This window comes from Watersipora subatra, chromosome 10 (assembly GCF_963576615.1).
Source record: "Watersipora subatra chromosome 10, tzWatSuba1.1, whole genome shotgun sequence".
Taxonomy (NCBI): domain Eukaryota; kingdom Metazoa; phylum Bryozoa; class Gymnolaemata; order Cheilostomatida; family Watersiporidae; genus Watersipora; species Watersipora subatra.
In genome coordinates, this window is record NC_088717.1 from 44,729,345 (window position 1) to 44,750,011 (window position 20,667).

Below are 20,667 nucleotides of genomic sequence, written 5' to 3' on the forward strand. Positions count from 1 at the left end.
AAATGCAGTTGTGTAAAATATTTCCCATCAAACAGAAATTTAGCAAACAAGTCACTGACATCTTAGTGAACATTGTGTCTAGTAACCACTGGCAAAGTTGAAAATTTACACAGAAATGGTGATGTTGTGCACCAATTATTTTTGCTATCTGCAGCCTTTTACTGCCATCTCCCCCTCCCCTTCTCACCTCCAACTCTCCCTTGCATCGTATGCACTCATTTTTGTTGGTCATGCAAAAGCTTTCGACGTAAATTATGTATCATGATTTTATTCAAATGAATCTTTGACAAAAAAGATAGGATAATTTTTCTAGCTACAGCCACTAAACTGTATACGGATGTAGCAAGAGCTTTTATAAATTGTGTAAATCCAATTGCTGACTTCTTTTAATATGATCACATTCAACTTGAAGCCATTATTAAGCTAGGTTAAGTGACCTGTGGCACCCTACAACTGACAGTATTCTCTGACCAGAAGAAGTTGTGGTGCCACCTTCAGGAGTTTGCTTTCAATAGTCTGGCTGGGTTCTCTAATACTACGTAATTTAAAACATCTAGATCTCAAAATCTTGTTGGATGTGAGTTTTTGTATACTAAAATCCTCGTGATAGGCTAATTCTATTGCTGCCAGTTTAATACTTGCTGTAGTGTAAGTAAAAAATATGAAGAACTCTACTAGCATCAGTTTGATGTACTTTGGTTATAAATGTGAACAAGAGTGTAAGAGCTAGTCATAAGATGTGTGTAAGTAATACTTGCACTTACTTTTATAATTAGAAAGTTGATCAGGTAATGAAAATATCGTAAGTGATAAGCTCACACTTGCTAAAGAATTTTTCATTGATATAACATTGTTGGTGCGTATATAATATATATAAAAACATGTAGAATGGATAATAATGTGTAAAAGTAGTTAGTTATTTTATGTTTATTTTCAAAAGTAAATGACTAAAGATAAGTAAGATAAAGTAAAATTCAAAGCTACAAAAGAACTCTACAGTAATAGTAATAAGTGAAATAGCTGTTTAGACTGAAACTTATCTGGGAGTCAAGTGTTACACTACAAGTCTGTTTCACGGTGTCACTTGACAGGTGTCTATATATATATATATATATATATATATATATATAGCTGTATACAGCCAATATATTAGCTGTGCTACCCGCGTTGCCCAGGTATTAAAAATCAGCTTATAAACAATGTAATATAAGTAAGTAAAATAGGTATAAATAATGAAAGTTGCCTGCCACTTACTATTAGCCTGGCACATTGCCAATGCATAATTTAAGTAACCAAACTAATAAGAGCTACCCCTCTCCATGACGTTAACCTATCAGTTTACAGTGGAGTATGTCTTCAAATATAGCGACATAAATTGTCTAGCAAATCTATCAAGCATGTGTGGCTGAGTTGGTAAGATGTCAGCCTGTTAAACGGGAGGTTCCTGGCAGTTTCTATCATATCGTCTGCTTTACGGATTATTCTTTATCCCAAGATTTTCATAGCTTTAGCTGAACATATAAGACGACCAACTTTTAGAAATATATATATATATAGATATTGCAACATTCCTGTTTTTTAAATGTGTATATACATATACTAGTACACACTTAGAATAATAGTAATAAAAGTATGTATACTTTGTATATAGCGCAATGTAGTTGTATCTTCAGATGAAAGTGCTCGATAAAGTTATTAGAGCTGTATGTAAAATAGTTAGACTGTTTTATTTAAAACAATTTACAATTAAATAGTTTTGTACATTTATATATCAAGACATGCACTTTTTGGGTAAATGAGCAACTACATGTTATACAAAGCCTTTAAAGCATACCCTTCAATTTGAGTGCAGTAAAAGATATCATCTAAAAAGCAAGTCTCTTTTAGCTTACAATTTTTTGTGTGCTTAAAATGTACTAATTTAAATTTAGAAAATAGATGCTATTTACATAATATTTACTTGTTCCACAAAGCAAAAAAGTTCTCTCTCATGTTTTTCCTTCAGATATCATAGGAAGAAAATGCTGTCAGACTTAATAAGCGCTGAATGTGACAACACGTTTAAAACAATAAAATAAAACACTAATTATAAACTCAATACCTAATTGCATATACATTACTGATGTGTATTAAAGTTAAATTTTGTTTAAAAAATTTGAGTTTTACCTACAGAGTAGTCTTTCGCAATATACTAAATTGGCCACTTTACACTTGTCACTAGTCGTATATCAATAACTAACAGTTTAGTATTCTCTGGTTTTTACTAGTTGGCATCTGACAACATCACATGAATGCTTACTCTAATGCATTTCAGAAAAATATACCTTCTGATGAAGAGCATCAGCCCATTGGCCTCTATAGACTTACATGCGGAATTATCACAACAAAATGAAATGCTAATTCGCTTTAATTTATAAAGAAAACTGTTTTAAGTTATGGGATAGCTCAGATATGCCTTAATTTCAGGTCTTTATGCTGCTCAGCATGGGCTAAGAATGAAACCAGGCACAAGCACGGAAAAAACAAGTGGCAACCGCACCATTTTTCTGCAATTGAGGTGCTCTCATGACTGTTTCTACACTTGAGCTTCCGGAGTTGGCTCTGTAATAGCTGTCAGCAGACCAACTGTTAGCATACTCATTTCCTTCTAGTTTATTATTCTTTGTATTTTAGCAAGTTATCATCTAATTTTATTGATATTGTAGTATTTGAGATTTTATGATACATATAATTATATTTTTATGTTTGAGCTTACAAATACCTACTAATAGATGACACCTAAACACAATGGGTTGGCTTTTGAGAATTGAGTGTCACTTCAGTTATTTAACTAGGAGTTTTAAAACAGCAGTGTTACACTAGCTTTTATTCATGCGCATTATATATTGTCATTTACTATCACTAATTACAAACTTCTGATAAGAAATATTTTTTTCTAGATTACTGGATTTTGGTTGGATTATACATATAAACATGTAATTCTTTGTCTGAGTAACGCCACCAAAATAATACTTTATCGATTTGAAAGTTTATCAGAGCTGATCATTATAGAATAAAAAATACCAAAAGGGATAAAAGAGAGAAAGAGAAAAAGAACAGCGAGAAAGAGTGAGAAAGAGTGAGAAAGAGTGAGAGAGAGAGAGTGAGAAAGAGTGAGAAAGAGTGAGAAAGAGTGAGAAAGAGTGAGAAAGAGTGAGAAAGAGTGAGAAAGAGAGAGAGAGAGAGAGAGAGAGAGAGAGAGAGAGAGAGAAAGAAAGAGAGGGGAAAAGAGAGAGAGAGAGAGAGAGGGAGAGAGAGAGAGAGAAAAAGAGAGAGGAAAAGAGAGAGAGAGAGAGAGAGAGAGAGAAAAAGAAAGAGAGAGGAAAAGAGAGAGAGAGAGGGAGAGAGAGAAAAAAAAAGAAAGAGAGAGGAAAAGAGAGAGAGGGAGAGAGAGAGAAAAAAAGAAAGAGAGAGAGAGAGAAAAAAAGAAAGAGAGAGAGAGAGAGAGAAAAAGAAAGAGAGAGGAAAAGAGAGAGAGAGGAAAGGAGGGAGAGAGAGAGAAAAAAAGAAAGAGAGAGAGAGAGAGAGAGAGAAAAAGAAAGAGAGAGGAAAAGAGAGAGAGGGAGAGAGAGAGAAAAAAAGAAAGAGAGAGGAAAAGAGAGAGAGAGGGAGAGGGAGAGGGAGAGAGAGAGGAAAAGCGAGAGAGAGAGAGAGAGAGAGAGAGAGAGAGGGAGAGAGAGAGAGAAAAAAAGAAAGAGAGAGAGAGGAAAAGAGAGAGAGAGGGAGAGAGAGAGAGAAAAAAAGAAAGAGAGAGAGAGGAAAAGAGAGAGAGAGGGAGAGAGAGAGAGAAAAAAAGAAAGAGAGAGAGAGGAAAAGAGAGAGAGAGAAATAGAGAGAACGGAAGGAAAAGAGCGAATGAGAAAAAAGAGTGGGGAAAGTGAGTGAGAAAGGGAGAACAAGAGAAGGAAGGAAAAAGGAAGAAAGAAAGAGTAAAAAGAAGACAAAGCCAAAAATGAGCAAAGAAAAAGGGCAAAAAGGAATAAAAAGAAAGAAAACTAATGTGAGAAAATAAATAACAGAATATTTATTACATCCAAAACTTTTGACTATGCAAGATAATTTCATTTTTAGAGTATTATTCCATAATCAACAAAATATGTGAATGCTCACAACAACAAAGTGAAGTTTTGAAAATTCTATAATATATAACTTTGGGTTTATAAAGTTTATGAGGTTGAAATTACATGAAGCAATCAGAAATAAGGATTATCTAGAGTTTAACACAGTTTTAGGAAACACAAACACTAATTTTAACTGATAATACTATACTGAAGACATCAGGCATGTTTGGCCAAGCTAAAACATAAAAGCCTTATCAAGCTGTAAGCCGATGCCTCGTACGTCAGAGTTGAATCAGACAAAACTTCAAACCATGGTGATTTCGTAGATGTTGTTGGCAATAATCAACATAAACCTACTATATACTAGGATTTTAATCATTTTTGATTTATTTATGATTTATGATGATTTTATAATTTATTATATTTGTCTTATATTTGGTGTTATATTTTATTATATATTGTTGTCATGGAATACTAGATGATGATGGAATTTAATAAGCAAGCACTAAAAGGACAAAATGTTTTCTGAATCAAATAAATGCATGAACAATAATAACAATGTTACATACAATAAGTATTTATTTGCTCAATAGAATGCTCGAAGCTTTTATTACTTGTATAGTGAAAATATGTGAATATTGATATGGTTTTAGATACAGATTAGTGAAAAGATGTCAAACATATCAATTAAAATATTGACTTAAGCATTAGCAGTTCATGACAAAAGAACAGTGTTTTTATGCCACTACAGCATTGCACATACGTCATTGTGCAATAGACCACTCGGTAGGGCAGGTATTTATATCAGAGTGGTTCTTGCTGCTGAGTTGTCTGTGCAAAAAGAAATTTTGTTTGAAATGTTTCTGTGAGGCAGCAGCTAGCTACTTAGTACAAATGAAAGTGGTTGTCACCCCAGAGAGCTGGTCTAGGTAAGAAATAAAGTAAATGGAAGTGGTGCACAGTGTCAGTCTTTAGCTTAGAAAGTAGTTTAGTTGACTCCTTCAAGCCAGTTTTTTTAGTAGATGTGATTAAGACTAGGTTTACAATAGCTGAAAGATTTGCATGTAATAAAAATGGTCATGCTACAGTATTGCAATAAATAACAAGCCATTTCGAGCATTTATAATAAAAATAGCTCTGTCTCATGCTATCTTTCACTCAAAATCTGAAAGTGCTCATTTTTGCGCCATCCTTTCTGGTCCCCATCTTGCCTAGCAAGAATTCCATGATTCGTTTCACAGTCAGAGATCTGCCAGCTGGTGTGTCTGAGATCATTCTTTATCAAAACAGTAGAGCAGTACCAGGAACTCGCTTTAGTTGATAGTAGATGGTTAACAATGTTCTTGTGACTTTGACAAAGCAAAGATCTTCCGTCTGCTTTGCTGACTAGGATGGCTTTGAGAAGACTCTGTTGGACTCGAAAGAAGTCGCTCCTCAGACAGACACTGAGATATTTCCAAAGGACTGAACATGCCTTGCTCAGTAAAACTACTTCCGCCTGCCTTTTTTTGACCTCCATCAATATCAGCAAGATCTGAGGAAGACTCTGTGTCTATCCTCTCCTCTCCAGCATCTTGACTAGACGAAATGTTTCGGTGAAACCTTTTCATTACGATTTGGCCAAATTTTGACCGAGACAGTTTATTATGATGGTTGTTTGTGAGAAAGTGCGTTGGAGGCTTCTTTAGATCACTTTCCGTATCATCGATTGAATTGCTGATCTTGCTGCTGCTTCTGCTGACGCAATACCCAAATGAAAGCATGCGACCAGCTTCTCGTCGCTTTGTTCGTCGGTTGCCTAAGCAACAGTCTTTTTCTTTAGAATTCGACACGCTCATTCCATTGGTCTTGAGCACTTCAAGCAGCTCATACCGAAACCCAGAGATGTCTTGTTTTATTTCATTCATGTCGTCCTCTGTAACTCCTTCATCGATCTTATCTCTAGACTTGTTGGTAATATATCGCTTGATCAGGTTCTTCAGAACCATCTGCAGGTTTTAATAAACAAGCAGTGATTAAAGGTTGCAGAGGTTTTATTCCTTTGATATGCATAACATGAAATCATGGAAACATACTACAAAAGAGCATATTGTAGGCTCTTTTGTAGTATGTACATGTAAGTAAATATATGCTCAGTTTTCACAGAACCGAACATCTTCAAGTACAAAAACTAACAAGGCGATCAAGCAATCAAAGAACCAGCCAGAAAAATAGCAGATGCTAATTGATTTAGGACTATTCCAAATTTATAAGCAAAAACCCATAATAAGGGTGAAATGCTATAAAGTTCTCAAATAATTCTCCATGAATTAAAAAAAGGCATATGAGAGCAAAATAATATTTTAATTATTTCAATTTTCTTTTACCCCAAACCTAATCACTGCTGTATGCGCATGTTTTGGTATTTTATTTGCTGATTTATTTAATAGTTATCTAAAACTTATAAATGACTTTCTTCATTTTTGCTAACAGAGTTTTTTTTAGTTTTAATCATTTATTTATTGTTTTAATAAAAATAAGCTTCGTTTAACAGCTTTTAGAGTACTTAATGTTGTTAGTAACTTTCAGCCATAAAAAATAATATTCACTCTTACCTGGTACTTTCTCTCCCGTTCATTTATTTTTTTGATGATTTTCTGCAAAAAAGGTAGCAAATTATACATACATTATTCAATATATTGAATGAGCTAGCTAAACTAACATTTCACGTTCTTAAGTGAACTTCTATAATACCGTCGATAAGACCAAAACACGAAGTCAGATTTATACAGGTACCAGCCATATTAACATACAGTATACAAGCTACTGGCTGGTAGGGGATATCCATGACAAATAACCTGATATTTGACATAATAAAAACAATGAAATAGAAAACTTTATTTAAAAAAAGTTCAAGTTCCACAGGTCTCAAAGCAGAAAAAAGAGAAAACTTATTAATGTCAGCCGATAAGCTAACCAGGTTAATCTGACATTATTCTGTTGTTTGTTAAAGTCTTGTTCAACTCTACCTTTATGAACTCAGCAAATCTTTGAAGGCTTTTTTAATCGTTCAATCTATCCATCGTTTTTTGATGTCATCACCCTGTTTGCACATGCGCTCATCCACGAAAAAGCCGCCATCTTTGTAGAAAACGATTATCATTCTCTTGATTAATAGTATTTTTCAGTGTTGTTTTGATACTAAAATAAAACATTTGCTAACAAAAGCATTGTTTGCAATAATTAATCGCAGAAGCTTCGTGTTTTTAACGATAAAAGTTGTCCATAAAGATGGCAGACAACGATAGAATGACGTCACGAAAAAACGAAGGATGGTTTAATATAATAAATTATACTACTATGCTAGCAGTATCATGTGCTCTGAAAGATCATCATGTGTAATAACTAGGTGCATGATTATTCTATGATGTGAAAAGGTGATAGAGTGGTGTGGATAGAGTGTTTGGCTGCAAAAACAAAACACCCAACTCAACTCCCATGTGAGGTGATATTTTTTCCTAATGCTTTTAACATAGCTTCAGACAGACAGACGGACAGACAGACAGACAGATGGACATGCCTCTAATTATACTATAGATTTGTATGCATATCACTAGCATTTATCTCCCCTGTTAGTTGATATCTCTGAATCTGTTCATGAACCTTTATATTATGATGGTTTCCCTAATATCAAGTTCAGGTTTATAATATTTGTGAAACAAAACCATGTGATGAGCTGACTCGCAACAATATATTTAATTTCGCAGAAATGCTCAGCTTTTCTTCATTGTCAGAAAGGTACTGAAAGATCACCCAAAAGCCAGTAGCAAACTTAACTGACCAAGAAGTTGTTCCTTCTGTAACAGGAATAATAATTCACAACCAAATATCTTAGCGTAGTTAAAATTTATTTTACATTTTTACTTTTGGTTTTTATGTTAAATTTATGGTAAGAGTAATTTTGCATACTTATTCTTTATACAGAGCCCCGAGTTCAATTCTCAGTCAGTGTGGTACGAAGCATGTCCTGCCAAATTTTATTTAAGGTTAAACCATACATGACCTCTCCACAACCTCATATCATGTGGGATCTGGGCTATTTATGTACATAGAAACAGACTGTAGCTGTAGTAATCACACAGCCAACTCTTTGCTGTCTTTATCACTGACCTTTTAATAAAGTGTTTTTTGATTTAATTTATTTTAACAACACTTTTAAATAATTGAGTACTATTTCTTACCCGAATGCTGTTCCACCGGTCATGCTTGTGTTTGACAGAATACCTGCAGATGCACTTTTTGACATATATAATAAATGATACGATTGTTTTGGGGGAAGGAATAACGTTGAACGGAGCTGGCAAGGTTCCGCTATCTTCAAAGTAAGTCAGCCATAATTTAGACCTGGCGAACTTCCATTCCGTATCTTCTTGGCTCTAAAACACACATGTATGTGCAGAAAATAAGAGGAACTTTGACACATGTAGCTGTAACTTTAAAAAATATATATGTGTACAAAGTCAATCGCTTATATATATTACTTAATTACTTAAGTAATTATTTTTTAGAGAATTATTTACTAAAACAAATATTATTTACGAGAATATATATTTATTTCCTATATATAGTAAATAAATAGTATATGCAGTATTTATTATATATAATATATATTTATTATATTATATATTTATTATTTTAAATATACATATAATTATATAATTTATATATGTACTGGCTCAGCATATGTAGCATGAGTACATATATAAATGTATAATATATAAATATATATAAATATACAAATACATGTATATACATGTATATACAGTATTGTAGTAAATAATTCTCTAGAAGGTAATTACTTAAGTAAAGCTAATAAAGAGCTTATATATATACTAGCTGAATGTCCAGCATTGCACAGGTAATACAATAATTACTCACTAAATTTGAGTAACTTAAACTAGTAACTAGTAAACTGGTAACTTACCTCGTGAGCTAGCAGTCTAACTCTTTACTAAAATATTAAAGAGTGTTTGAAACCAGCGTAATAGTCGTTACGTTACACATAACGATCAACAGTGCTAGTTAATAACCTCAAAGTTTTAAGTTTGAGTATGTTAACCAATGACTGAATGCCCTCACATTCATTCATCGCTACTGCCAGTTGAATGATCGTAGTGAAGCGGTTTTGATCGCTTGTTTTCAGACCAACGGGTTCCAAAATCAAATCCTCTGTGAAGCGGATTAGTCATTGATAGATTTTACTTGCTTTAACTGGACACATGGCAGACAGCTAACAAATAATAAACACTGAGATTTATATATACAGATATGTATATTATATATATTTATAATATATATATTTATATATCTACTATATACTATATATTATATATACAGATATACAGTATTGTAGTAAATAGTTTTCTAGAAGATAATTACCTAAGCAAAACAAATAAAGAGCACTCAACTCTAAGTATTGAGCTATATATGTATATAAATAGTTTGTACTTAGCTTTTCCACTTATGCCAGTTGAAAGAATGTGGTCTTTCCTTGCATCAGACTTTCAGAAAAGAAAGACCACATATTTGAAACTGACAAAAACTGAAAGCTGTAGACAAACTATTTTTTCAACCATTTACATATATAAATAATTAAATATATATGAACACATAAATAAGGACAAATGTATGTATATAAAGGTGGCTGATAGCTTTATTTATATATAAATTAATGTGCTGCTTATATTTTATATCTACTTTTTCCTCTCTCAAAATTCGGATATCTTGGGACATTATATCAATGAAAAATATTCGCAAACCATTCATAGAGTTTCGAGATTTACCACGCCTTTAGTCACATATCTACCAATACATAGAGAACAAAAGGAGGCTCACCAATGATTTATTTCCAAACAAATATTGTTGCTCACAAATCAACCCCAAGTTGAACATACTCAGAGTCTAGCAAACTTACAACACTTACCTAATGAGGAGGACTGACTTACTGAGATGAGCTGGTAGGAAGTGTTCATCATTGCGATAAGCATGTTGGTGAGTACAATGATAGAAATATAGTTGTAGACACCGAACATCACTTTACCAGTAAACTGTGTGAATGTGTGTTCGTTGTTCAGTCGTATTGCGTCCATGTCGATCAGTCCAAAACAAGCGAAGTATAACGTCTGCATTATTTCAAAGAGGCTGCAAGAAACGTTCACATTTAAACTGTGTATTTGTGCTGCTGAAATACAGGGGTAGTTATAACTTGGAGGAAATTTCTTTAGTATGTTAGTTTTTTAATATTATAAAACTGTTGTTGCAGAGAAAGAGAGAGTAACTTTATATTAGGATTGCAACAGTAGATTATGTATTGTTGCTGAGTATGTAAAAAATATATTACTTAATTGAAGATTAAAATCAATGTGATAAACATTTTATACACTGTAGAAATGCTGAATTTCATTCAGCTCATATCTAATATCCAACTTTAGAGTTGCTTTTCCATTTTTTTTATTCCAAGTGATTTTATAGCAACAGAAATGCATATGTTTTTGTTTTCACCAATCACTAGGTGGCACTGCAATACAAATAACAGGCATGTTTGCCATATACCTGGGTAAAGACTAAAATACATTCATCAAAGGTATCTTAAAGCTGTAATAAAAGTTATAATAAAATAATACTTTGGTTTCAACTATGAAACAAGCAGTTAAATAAAAGTCAATAATATTACATCAACATCATCTGCCCTACTTGTGGAAGATAATGCTGCTGAGCCATTTGCTAGCCTGTAGTTTAGACCAATTGGGAAACAGCATTTTTACAGAAGGGAACTGCATTACTGACGGTTGTGAGATGCTAACATAGAATGTATTACATGAAGTGCGAATGCAATATTCTGCTTTGTTATAGCAATACTAAACATGAAAAGAGATTTTTGAACTTTTTATATTTAAGAAAAATGCTTAAATATGTTTTGTTTTTAATAAAAGTATTCATTAGAGGCTACCGTAGATTTGAATTGGAGCTATAAACATAGTGTGTATTTTGTTTGCTTCTGTGATCTAAAAGTTTATAACGTAGTATATAGCCCATAGAAAACTTTGATTACACTATGAGACTGTTTTGGTTTAGTTTCAACTATCAGAAAACAGTTACTGTTGTTTTATTCATCACAATTTAGCATGAAAATTTCAGAAGGAAAATTTCAGAAATTTTTGTATTTCTGAAGGAAAGCTTCAGACAATTTCTGAAGCTTTCCTTCAGAAATTACACCGTTACACATGTAATAATTTTCCATATGAAGCAAGCTTGAAACGAAACTAGTTGAAACTAGAGCCTTACTCTGCAAAGAAGATGAGAAACTTGCTGTTGGTGTAATCACATGACTCCGGTTTGGCATCACACTCCTGCTGACGGGTCATCGAATAGTACCAGAAAAGCTGATGAAGTCCACAGGCAAAAGAGAAGTTTACCAGAGCATATATGACTCCATACTTTGTTATGTCTACCACCATTCGACCTTCAGAGAGTTGGCGAGGCATTTTATTAACAGAGCTCCATACTAACTTGTACAAATGCATGCATACAGGCTCATGCCAATAGTCTGTGGTTCTAGTTTCTGTGCTCAAAACAGAAATACACTATTTCTGTGCATTTCTGTTTTGAAATACAGATATTTCAAAACAGACTATTGTGATTGCGCGTTTTGAAATACAACATAATGCGAAATGCACAAAATAGTATACGTGTTATACATATTTACATATAATATGTTATATTACACATATATGATATATGTGTAATATATTTATTATGTATTTAAACAACTATGTAATAGATACACTATACGAGAATAATACACAGACACAGTATTATGTGGTACACTGCTATGCGAGAACTTTTCTTACTCTAAAACATACACAATGAATAGCAGTCAATCAACAGCCTCGATGTTAGATGTGGCAAAAAGTAAACAAAACAATTAACACCAAAGTGAACAAAGTTTTTAAAAAAATAAATCCATGTTAACATGCCAAAAAAATGCCTAGCTTTGACCGTTCATATAAAGAATTAATTCATTTATGATTAATTAGCCCATGATTTTTTTCACTTTTACAGTTGAGTGTTGAAGAGGGTAGCTTTCAGAAACCATTTGAAGTTTTAAAAACAAGGACTACTGACAACATACGCACGCACACACGCACGCACGCACCTTACTACACCACACCCACCCACCAACCCATACGCACACACACACACACACACACGCACGCACGCACGCACGCACGCACGCAGGCACGCACACACACACACATAGACTAATATAGGCGAGTGCAGATTGAACGACATAGATTTGTTTCTTGATATTCTATGAATAGCAAATTTTAAACAGAATAAAATAGTGAGATGCTAAATTTATTCTTATTGGCTCTATTGAACGATGAAGACAAGTTAGAGCATTGCAAATACTTCTTGTCTAACCCATTGTAGCTGGTGGAACTTGTATATAACCTGGCCTGCTTGAGATACTCACCAAGGGAGATCTGTAGAGGTCCCAAGTACGGATTTATAGAGAATATGAAAACTAGCTTGAGTGCACTGAATATGTTTGCAGCGGCAAAGAGAGCCTCCGCTATCAGATTAGGATCGTAGGCATTCCAGTGTTTCCTTTCAATATATGCACTGGGTTGCTGCCTTGACCGCTCGTCTTGCACCTAGAGATTGATAAGCGCAGAAAGTAAAGTATTTAAGCTTCTGCCGGAAATGAAAGAATTTTCAGAGTAGGCCTACACTTTGTGCCCTTTTTGACAGTTCATTAGTACAGAAAGTAAAGTATTTAAGATTTTGTCAGAAATGAAAGAACCTTCAGAGCACATTTATTGCCCTTTTGGCAGCCATGGCACTAAAATATATTTGCAAACGCTGTCGGTAAAGATTAGCTCATTGCCAAAGCTTAGAATATTTATATTATTTTTTCACAACAGATAAAGCACAAAATGTTTCATAATTGAACAAAATAAACTATTTATTAAGCACATAGGAGCATTTCTAAATTATCATCCAAAGTTGTGATACTCAATTTTGACTATAACATCACATGCTGCAGGTAGTTCACCAAATCGCGTTTCTGTTTTTAGATAATAAGCAAAAGATATTTGCACAAATGTCAAAGCTTTTTGCATAACTTCAAAGCAATCTATATATACTAATTTTGTTTTTTGTCTCTTATCTGTTTGTCATTTGTGCATCCAGTTATAGCCATGAAGTTGTAGGTGTGAAAAATCTACTTTTCACTAGAATAAAACTCAGAACCTTCAGTTCTGCAGGCAGGCGTACTATCCATTCTACTTCGTGTTCAACTGGCCATACTATAGAATAATGGCGCACATAATACTTATTACATCTGCCAATTTTGCATGATAATTGGTTTAAATAGCAACACTTCACACTTCATCTAGCCCGCTCGGAGATCATGATTGTGTGAGATATCATCACACAATATTTTTCTCCTAATGCTGGCCTCACACGGACAGACACGCTTAAGTTACACAAATTAATTGGGCTAGGAAACTTAGCCAACTGAAAATAATTTTTTCTGCAAAAACTTTGTTTAGTGTTCATGCAATGTCGGGCTATTCTTTTTTATAAAAAGGTGTGCCTGCTCATCTGCCCAAAATCACACTTATAGGTTAGGAAAAGGATTATGCCATTTATGATTTAAAGCTGCTACTTCATCATGGGGCAGCGTCTGCAACTCCTGCACAAATCAATTATCTTTTGGCTGTAGAGAATATTTGTACATTTAGTTATCACACCTGATGATCTCTCACAGCACTCAGGACTCATCTGAAGCCACTGTTGAAGGTTGGAAAAGTATTACATCACACGGTATTCAAACTCTTTGCATTCAGCATAGCTTATCACTCTGGCTAAAGCCTTCATCCTTTCAGAATAATTTCAGTGTTACTTATTCTCTGCGCTTTATTGGCTCACCTCCTGGTAACCCCTGATAACATACTAGACTGCCAGGGTACTAGCCCTTTAATAGACCCAGATCTTTAATAAAAGTGACAACGCTAGAATGCAGTACCAATGCAATCTTTATGTTAAAAGTCAATGAATAGTGTTGATTTGTGAACTCTGATAGAGCAATTATGTAACATCTAAAAGCTAAGTATGAGTCTTAATTTAAAAATTTAAAAGTTTCAAGTTAAAAGATTAATACGATTTGCACAATACTTGTTTTCTTATTGAACTTAATTTTTTTCTCAATTTTTCGATTTAGATATAAAAACGGGAATATGTTGTCATACTTAATAATGACGAAAAGTGACAACAGGTTTTTAAAAAATAACACAAAACATCTCTTATTAACTCAATACATTTTGATATATACAATGCTGTTGTGTGCTAGGGTTAAATTTTGTGAAGAGACTTTGACCTTTACTTACAGAGTAGTTTTAGTAATTTACTAAAGAGTCACTCTATACTTGTCACTAGACCTATCGCAATAAGTATTCTTTAGTCACCGCAATAGCTTGCCACCACTTGCCACGGTATTACTCGTATTGAATATATTGTGACTATTTGTGCATGAAATTTGGCACAGCAGCAGTTGTGGCTGGATGCCCTTCCTAACACCACCAATGATCCTTCTGTGATTTGAACCACTGACCTACTGATTGTATGCCGGCGCACTAACCAATGAGCCACAGCTGCTCCCTGAACTACATCAATAACTGACTGTTCCATTTTATCTTGTTGTTTCCAGCATCTAACAGCATAATATGAACTTTGTCAGTCATACAGTAAAACTATTGGGTAAACACTTGATAGTAATACTGACCTTGACATAGGCAATTACTCTGAGAGTGATAGTAGCGATGTAGAGAGTGTTCGTAGTAAAATCTAGGATGTTCCACATGTCATGTATGTACTCTTTGAAACCTGCATTCCAGAGCTGCTTCATTTCTGCCCATATCAGACCTAACAATAATTTAATTTTTATGGCTAACACTAAATACATTATTGCATGGTTCAGTATAAAAGTGATGATCTACCTTGGAGCTGGCAACAGCAGCCTACCACCTACAAGCTTATAGAAAGTTTCAAATATTAGAACTAAAGTTTTAACTGGTGAAACAAGCCCTAGGTCAGCAATATGGATAGTAACACCAATTATATTAAATAAATACTTGAAAAAATAAAAATGATGTTATTCATATTTTTTTTCTGTTTCAAAATTTTATTCAGTTGCATTAATTAGTAACAATTAAAAACTAAATATAGCAATATCAATGTTTTACGCCAAGTATGCTTTTGCAAAAAAGTCAAAAAACTAAAATTGAGGCTTTTTTACATTTTTTGTGCATTTCAAAATTTTATTTAGCTTTTTTATTTAGTAAACCTTCAAAACCTAAATGAAGAATACTTGTTTGTAGGTGTGGCAGCACTACTTTCCAATTTTTACGAGCTAATAACTTTCATATATGTTACATTTGTACAAGATTAAATCTGATAACATTTTTTAAAATAATAGCTACTGCTGTGTATTATAAGTTATTGTAAAAACCTAACAAAAAAACTAAATATAAAATGATTGAAGTTATTCACAATCTAATTCACTTCTGGTAATGGCCGATTCCTGCATTTGCAGAATTTGTGAAAGTTTAGTTAATCACCAGAAAATCTTTGCTGATCGTAGAGAGGCTTGCTACTGCAGAGCAAACTAAACCTATGATGAAAGATCTCTCAAGCCATTCTTTGTAATCAGCTTTAGATTGATAAACAGATAAATCAGAAAACAGATATATAAGGAAATGTGATAGAAATATCTAGCAATTATCGACCTTTTCAACGTATACTTATAGCATATATTAGAAGTCACATCATTTGAAAGACATCAGTGAGGTCATACAGAGGTCATACAGAGGTCATATGAGGTCATACAGATGCCTTGAAAGTAAATCAACATCAGCTTTGTATCAAAATCTAGTTGACCTTTAGGCAAGGATATTGAAACTTTAAAATCCTAAAATTCTGCAGGTGCAAAAGTTAAAAGCCTTCTTTCTACCTTTCAAGATCTTCTGTGGAAAAGCAACAAGTTCTCACAACCTTAGGAATAGTTTATTAATAAGTTGAGATAACATTATTTTTTGTACTTTGGTACTATCAGTTACAAGCGCCTTGCATTTACATTTTTCTATTATTATTAATTTGTATATAATTTGTAATATATATTTCTCAAAGTACATGTATGTCCGTGTGTATGTCGTATGTCTGTCTGCATTCCGGCTATAGCTAATACTAGAATAACTGCAGCTGGACAATAATGCTGATGCAACGTCATGGAGTACCGTCATTAGAAACCTAACAGCTTACTGCAATTTTCTATCGGCAATGTGCCAGGCTAACAGCTTGAAAGTTACAGTTGTTTGACAAAGTTTTAAAACCTTCACAGTTGTTTTCATTGTTCTCTTAATTTATTTAAACTACAAAAAACACTTCTTTCATGATATGTAGTTTGAAAGTTAGAATGGCAAATGTTGTTATATGTTAAATACAAATCAATTTTCTGTCTAGACTTTTTTATTACCCGGGCAACGCCGGGTAGTACAGCTAGTTTGTATATAATTTGACTTGTGAAAACTTTTTGCCAATGCTGAAAGAAACATATTTTTCAGTAAATGTTTGTTTGACAGCAAACAATGTCAGCGCAGTTTAAAAATCAAGCAAATGTTCATTTTATTCTTCAACAGTTTGGTACCCAACGTAGAGTATTGACACCACAGATTTATGATTCTAAATAGAACCTATAGTCTTTGAAAGACAATATTTAGTGTACAGTATAGCTTAGTATTTTCATAGAGACAGATAGCTAAACCCACAAACGTACACTCTACACTACCTCAGCTTTTTTTAACTATAACCAACTAAGTGATTATTGCAGCGACCTAAACATTTTATGAGTAAATTTTATTCGTGAATTCTAGTTTAAAGAGTTACTCATTCAATACTGTTAATAATATTATCATTTCAAGAAAAGCTGAGAGAAATTACTAACCAACTACCCAGCAGGTAATCATGCACTCAAGAAGGCTTGGAGGAGGTCCTCTTACTTCATGTTGAGGCTTTCCTTTGTCATGGCCATCTTTGTGAAGACCAAAAGTGATACGCTGAGATGTTAGAATCAGTAAAACTGCAAGTATAAGAAACCCCGTTATAAGCTATCTACAAACGGCAGTTTCAGATTTAAACAAAGTCTTTTAAAACTGTTATAGAAGGGTTGTGGGTCATATTTAAACTTTTACTTGAATAAGAGATGCGTCTGTCTGTTCGAAGCCATGCTTGAGGGTTAGAAAAAACAGGATTTGAGCTATTTTAGGCTAGCAGGCCAGCACTCTACTACCGTACTAACCAACTACCTTCATATATTTTAGAATAGTTGTACACATACTTATTCTCTGTACTTTAATGGCACGCCTGATGGTTTCTCACAACACACTAGACTGCATGGGTACTAGTATGTATAACTACACCAATGGTATAAACTATGTATATATAGTATATGTGTGTATAGGCCTATATATTATATATAATATATATTACATGATATATTTATATATATTTTATATATATAAAATTTATAAATATATGCTTAAATACATAAAGAAATTATACATTTGTCTGTTTAAATATAAATAAATTATATATATATACGTATATGCGTGTATACGTATATATATATATATATATATATATATATATATATATATATATCGTGATACAGGATCGTATCATGTATATATCACTGTCACGCATACACGATCATGTGTTGACTCACGGGTTGAAGAAGACATGCACTTGGACCTTGACCCAAGGGTGAGAGAGCTTGCGGAAAATATCATCAACAAGATGTCAGCTGCTAATGATTATGGAAGCAGGGTACCACTACGAAGAGTTAGCAAGGCCATACCTAAGAAGCTGTTAGAAGACATTAACATGGCACTGGAGTTGATCTCAACTGGATCAATCAGTGAGACTAATGCCTTAATCTACAGTACAGCAACCGTCATCTTGGAGGAGATGGATATTAAGCCAATGCCAACAAGGCTTCAAGCCATTCCATCCTGGTAGCTGAGGCTACAAAATAAGATCAAGGACTTGCACAAGAAAGTTAGTAGGCTCAGTGAGAGATCTAACCACAGTTTGGAGCGTCCAAAAAGGGAAGCCACAATAGAAGCTCTAGAATCTGCAAAACAGCAGCTAGTAGCACTCTCGGCACGACTGAAGCGGTACACCAAAGAGCGGGAGAACAAGAGAATGAACAAACTGTTCATCAATAATCCATCTAGAGTGTATTCCCAGTTCAAAGGTGAACTGCAGAGGCCAATGTCTGAGCCTCCCCGATCTAGCACTTCAAAGTTCTGGAAGGACATCTGGGAGAAAGAGACTACTCATAACACCACTGCAAATTGGCTGAAGAGGCTTAAAGAGAACCATCAACACACTGTGGCTCAGCAAGGACTCACCATCAGCAAAGAGGACATCAAGTGCAGAGTGCAGCGTATGAAGAACTGGGCAGCACCTGGCCATGACATGATTCAAGCCTTCTGGTTAAAGAAATTGACATCACTTCACACTAGAATGGCTAAGCAGATGGAATGCCTAATAGAACAAGGTGACCATCCAGAATGGCTGACCAAAGGACGAACTGTACTTCTGATAAAAGATCCAAAGCAGGGGCCGATTCCCAAAAACTATCGACCAATAACGTGCTTACCCACCACCTGGAAACTGCTCTCAGGAATAGTTGCAGACAAACTGGAAGAACACATGAGTCACTAAATGACCAGTGCTCAGAAAGGAATTGGGCGTAACACCCGAGGAGCTAAACATCAGTTACTGGTAGATCGGACGGACTGTCAAGACAGCAGGAGAAGGCAAACCAATCTTGCCATGGCTTGGATTGACTACAAAAAGGCCTATGACTCAATTCCCCATCGTTGGATACTTGAGTGCCTCAGTATGTACAATGTTCACCCTGCTCTTGTGGCATTCATCAAGATGTCAATGACCAAATGGAAGACGGAACTGGAGGCTAATGGCAAAAAGCTGGCGAGTGTACAAATTAAGCGAGGCATCTATCAAGGTGACTCCTTATCACCGCTGCTCTTCTGCATATGCCTAAACTCTCTAAGCAATATGCTGGAGAAGACTCAATATGGGTACCAGTTTAAGAGTGGCACCAAGATAAACCACCTCTTCTACATGAATGACATCAAGCTGTACGCTAACAAAGAAAGGGACATTGATTCACTAATACACCTCACTCAGGTATACAGCAAGAACATCGGAATGACCTTCAATATTGAGAAATGTGGAAGGCTAATTCTTAAGAAAGGCCATTCTATGCTCACAGATGGCCTAAGAATGCCAAATGGTACCATCAAAGATATAGAAGAAGGGTACAAGTACTTGGGGATTATGCAAAGCAACATCAACCACGAAGCCGAGGTACGTCACAAAGCCATTACTGAATACAAGAAACGCCTTCGGCAGGTCTTACAGAGCCAGCTCAATGCCAAGAACCAAATCATGGCAATAAATACCTACGCACTGCCAGTAATAAGATATCCAGCAGGCATAATAAAGTGGACTGAGGAAGCCATCAAAGAAACAGATATAGCAACTCGTAAACTGCTGACCATGCATGGAGCACGCCACCCAAAATCTGATACTACTAGATTGTATCTTGATAGGAAAGATGGCGGTAGGGGACTCAAAAGTGTACAGCAGACAGTGAAAGAGGAGGAGCAAAGCATCAAAGCATATGCAGCCTCTATGGCCATCTCAGATAAGTTGCTAGTTGAATTTCAATCGGCTGCTCTTACAACGGACCTACGCCCTGATGATGAGGAAATTGACTGGCACACGAAACCTCTTCATGGTGCTTACCACCAACAAATATCTAAGGTTGGCGATCTTCACCAGACATATATGTGGCTGAACAAAGAAAACCTAACGGCCAATACAGAGTCGCTAATCATGGCAGCCCAGGAGCAAGTGCTCCCAACAAGGCAACTCCAAACGAAAATCTATCACACTAGAGACGATCCTAGATGCAGACTGTGCAAAGATGCACCTGAGACCCATTTTGTGCTTTCGTGCATGTCTACATATTGATATCATTTCTACTCTGTATAAGCAGTATATATATATATAAAAAAATTGTTTCTTCACCCCGGATACCCCGTATGGGTGGTAAATTCTGCTCTAACTCGGGTCTCCTACCAGAGACCTGGGAGTTTGAGCACTCACCTCAAGATCTTAGCTGTTCCCAGTAGCGCACTTTTCTGCAACTCACCTGAGTTGATTGTTGTTGGTATTTAGGCAAGCCACATTTTATGCGCCGGTGTTATTGCGCCCAGTGCCCCAATGACTACTGGGATTACAGTTGTTCTTACATTCCAGCATTTTTCAATTTCTTCTCCAAGAGGGAGATATTTCTCTACCTTTTCTTTTTCTTTGCTGGCTATATTGTAGTCATTGGGTACTGCTATATCTATTATAGTAGCCCTCTTGT

General features: G+C 34.8%; 1 protein-coding gene across 1 annotated transcript in view; it reads right to left on the bottom strand.

The window, feature by feature from the left end:
- Nucleotides 1-5,431: 5,431 nt before the first annotated feature.
- Nucleotides 5,432-20,667, bottom strand: part of LOC137407123 (short transient receptor potential channel 4-like) — a 60,056-nt gene continuing 44,820 nt past the window's right edge. Inside the window, exons 10-17 of the mRNA XM_068093723.1 lie at nucleotides 17,146-17,280; nucleotides 14,929-15,068; nucleotides 12,616-12,796; nucleotides 11,424-11,601; nucleotides 10,085-10,280; nucleotides 8,321-8,515; nucleotides 6,695-6,736; nucleotides 5,432-6,088 (exon numbers count right to left, since the gene is read on the bottom strand). Of these exons, the coding sequence (XP_067949824.1) occupies nucleotides 5,432-6,088; nucleotides 6,695-6,736; nucleotides 8,321-8,515; nucleotides 10,085-10,280; nucleotides 11,424-11,601; nucleotides 12,616-12,796; nucleotides 14,929-15,068; nucleotides 17,146-17,280 (1,724 nt within the window). The remainder of the gene's footprint in view (nucleotides 6,089-6,694; nucleotides 6,737-8,320; nucleotides 8,516-10,084; nucleotides 10,281-11,423; nucleotides 11,602-12,615; nucleotides 12,797-14,928; nucleotides 15,069-17,145; nucleotides 17,281-20,667) is intronic.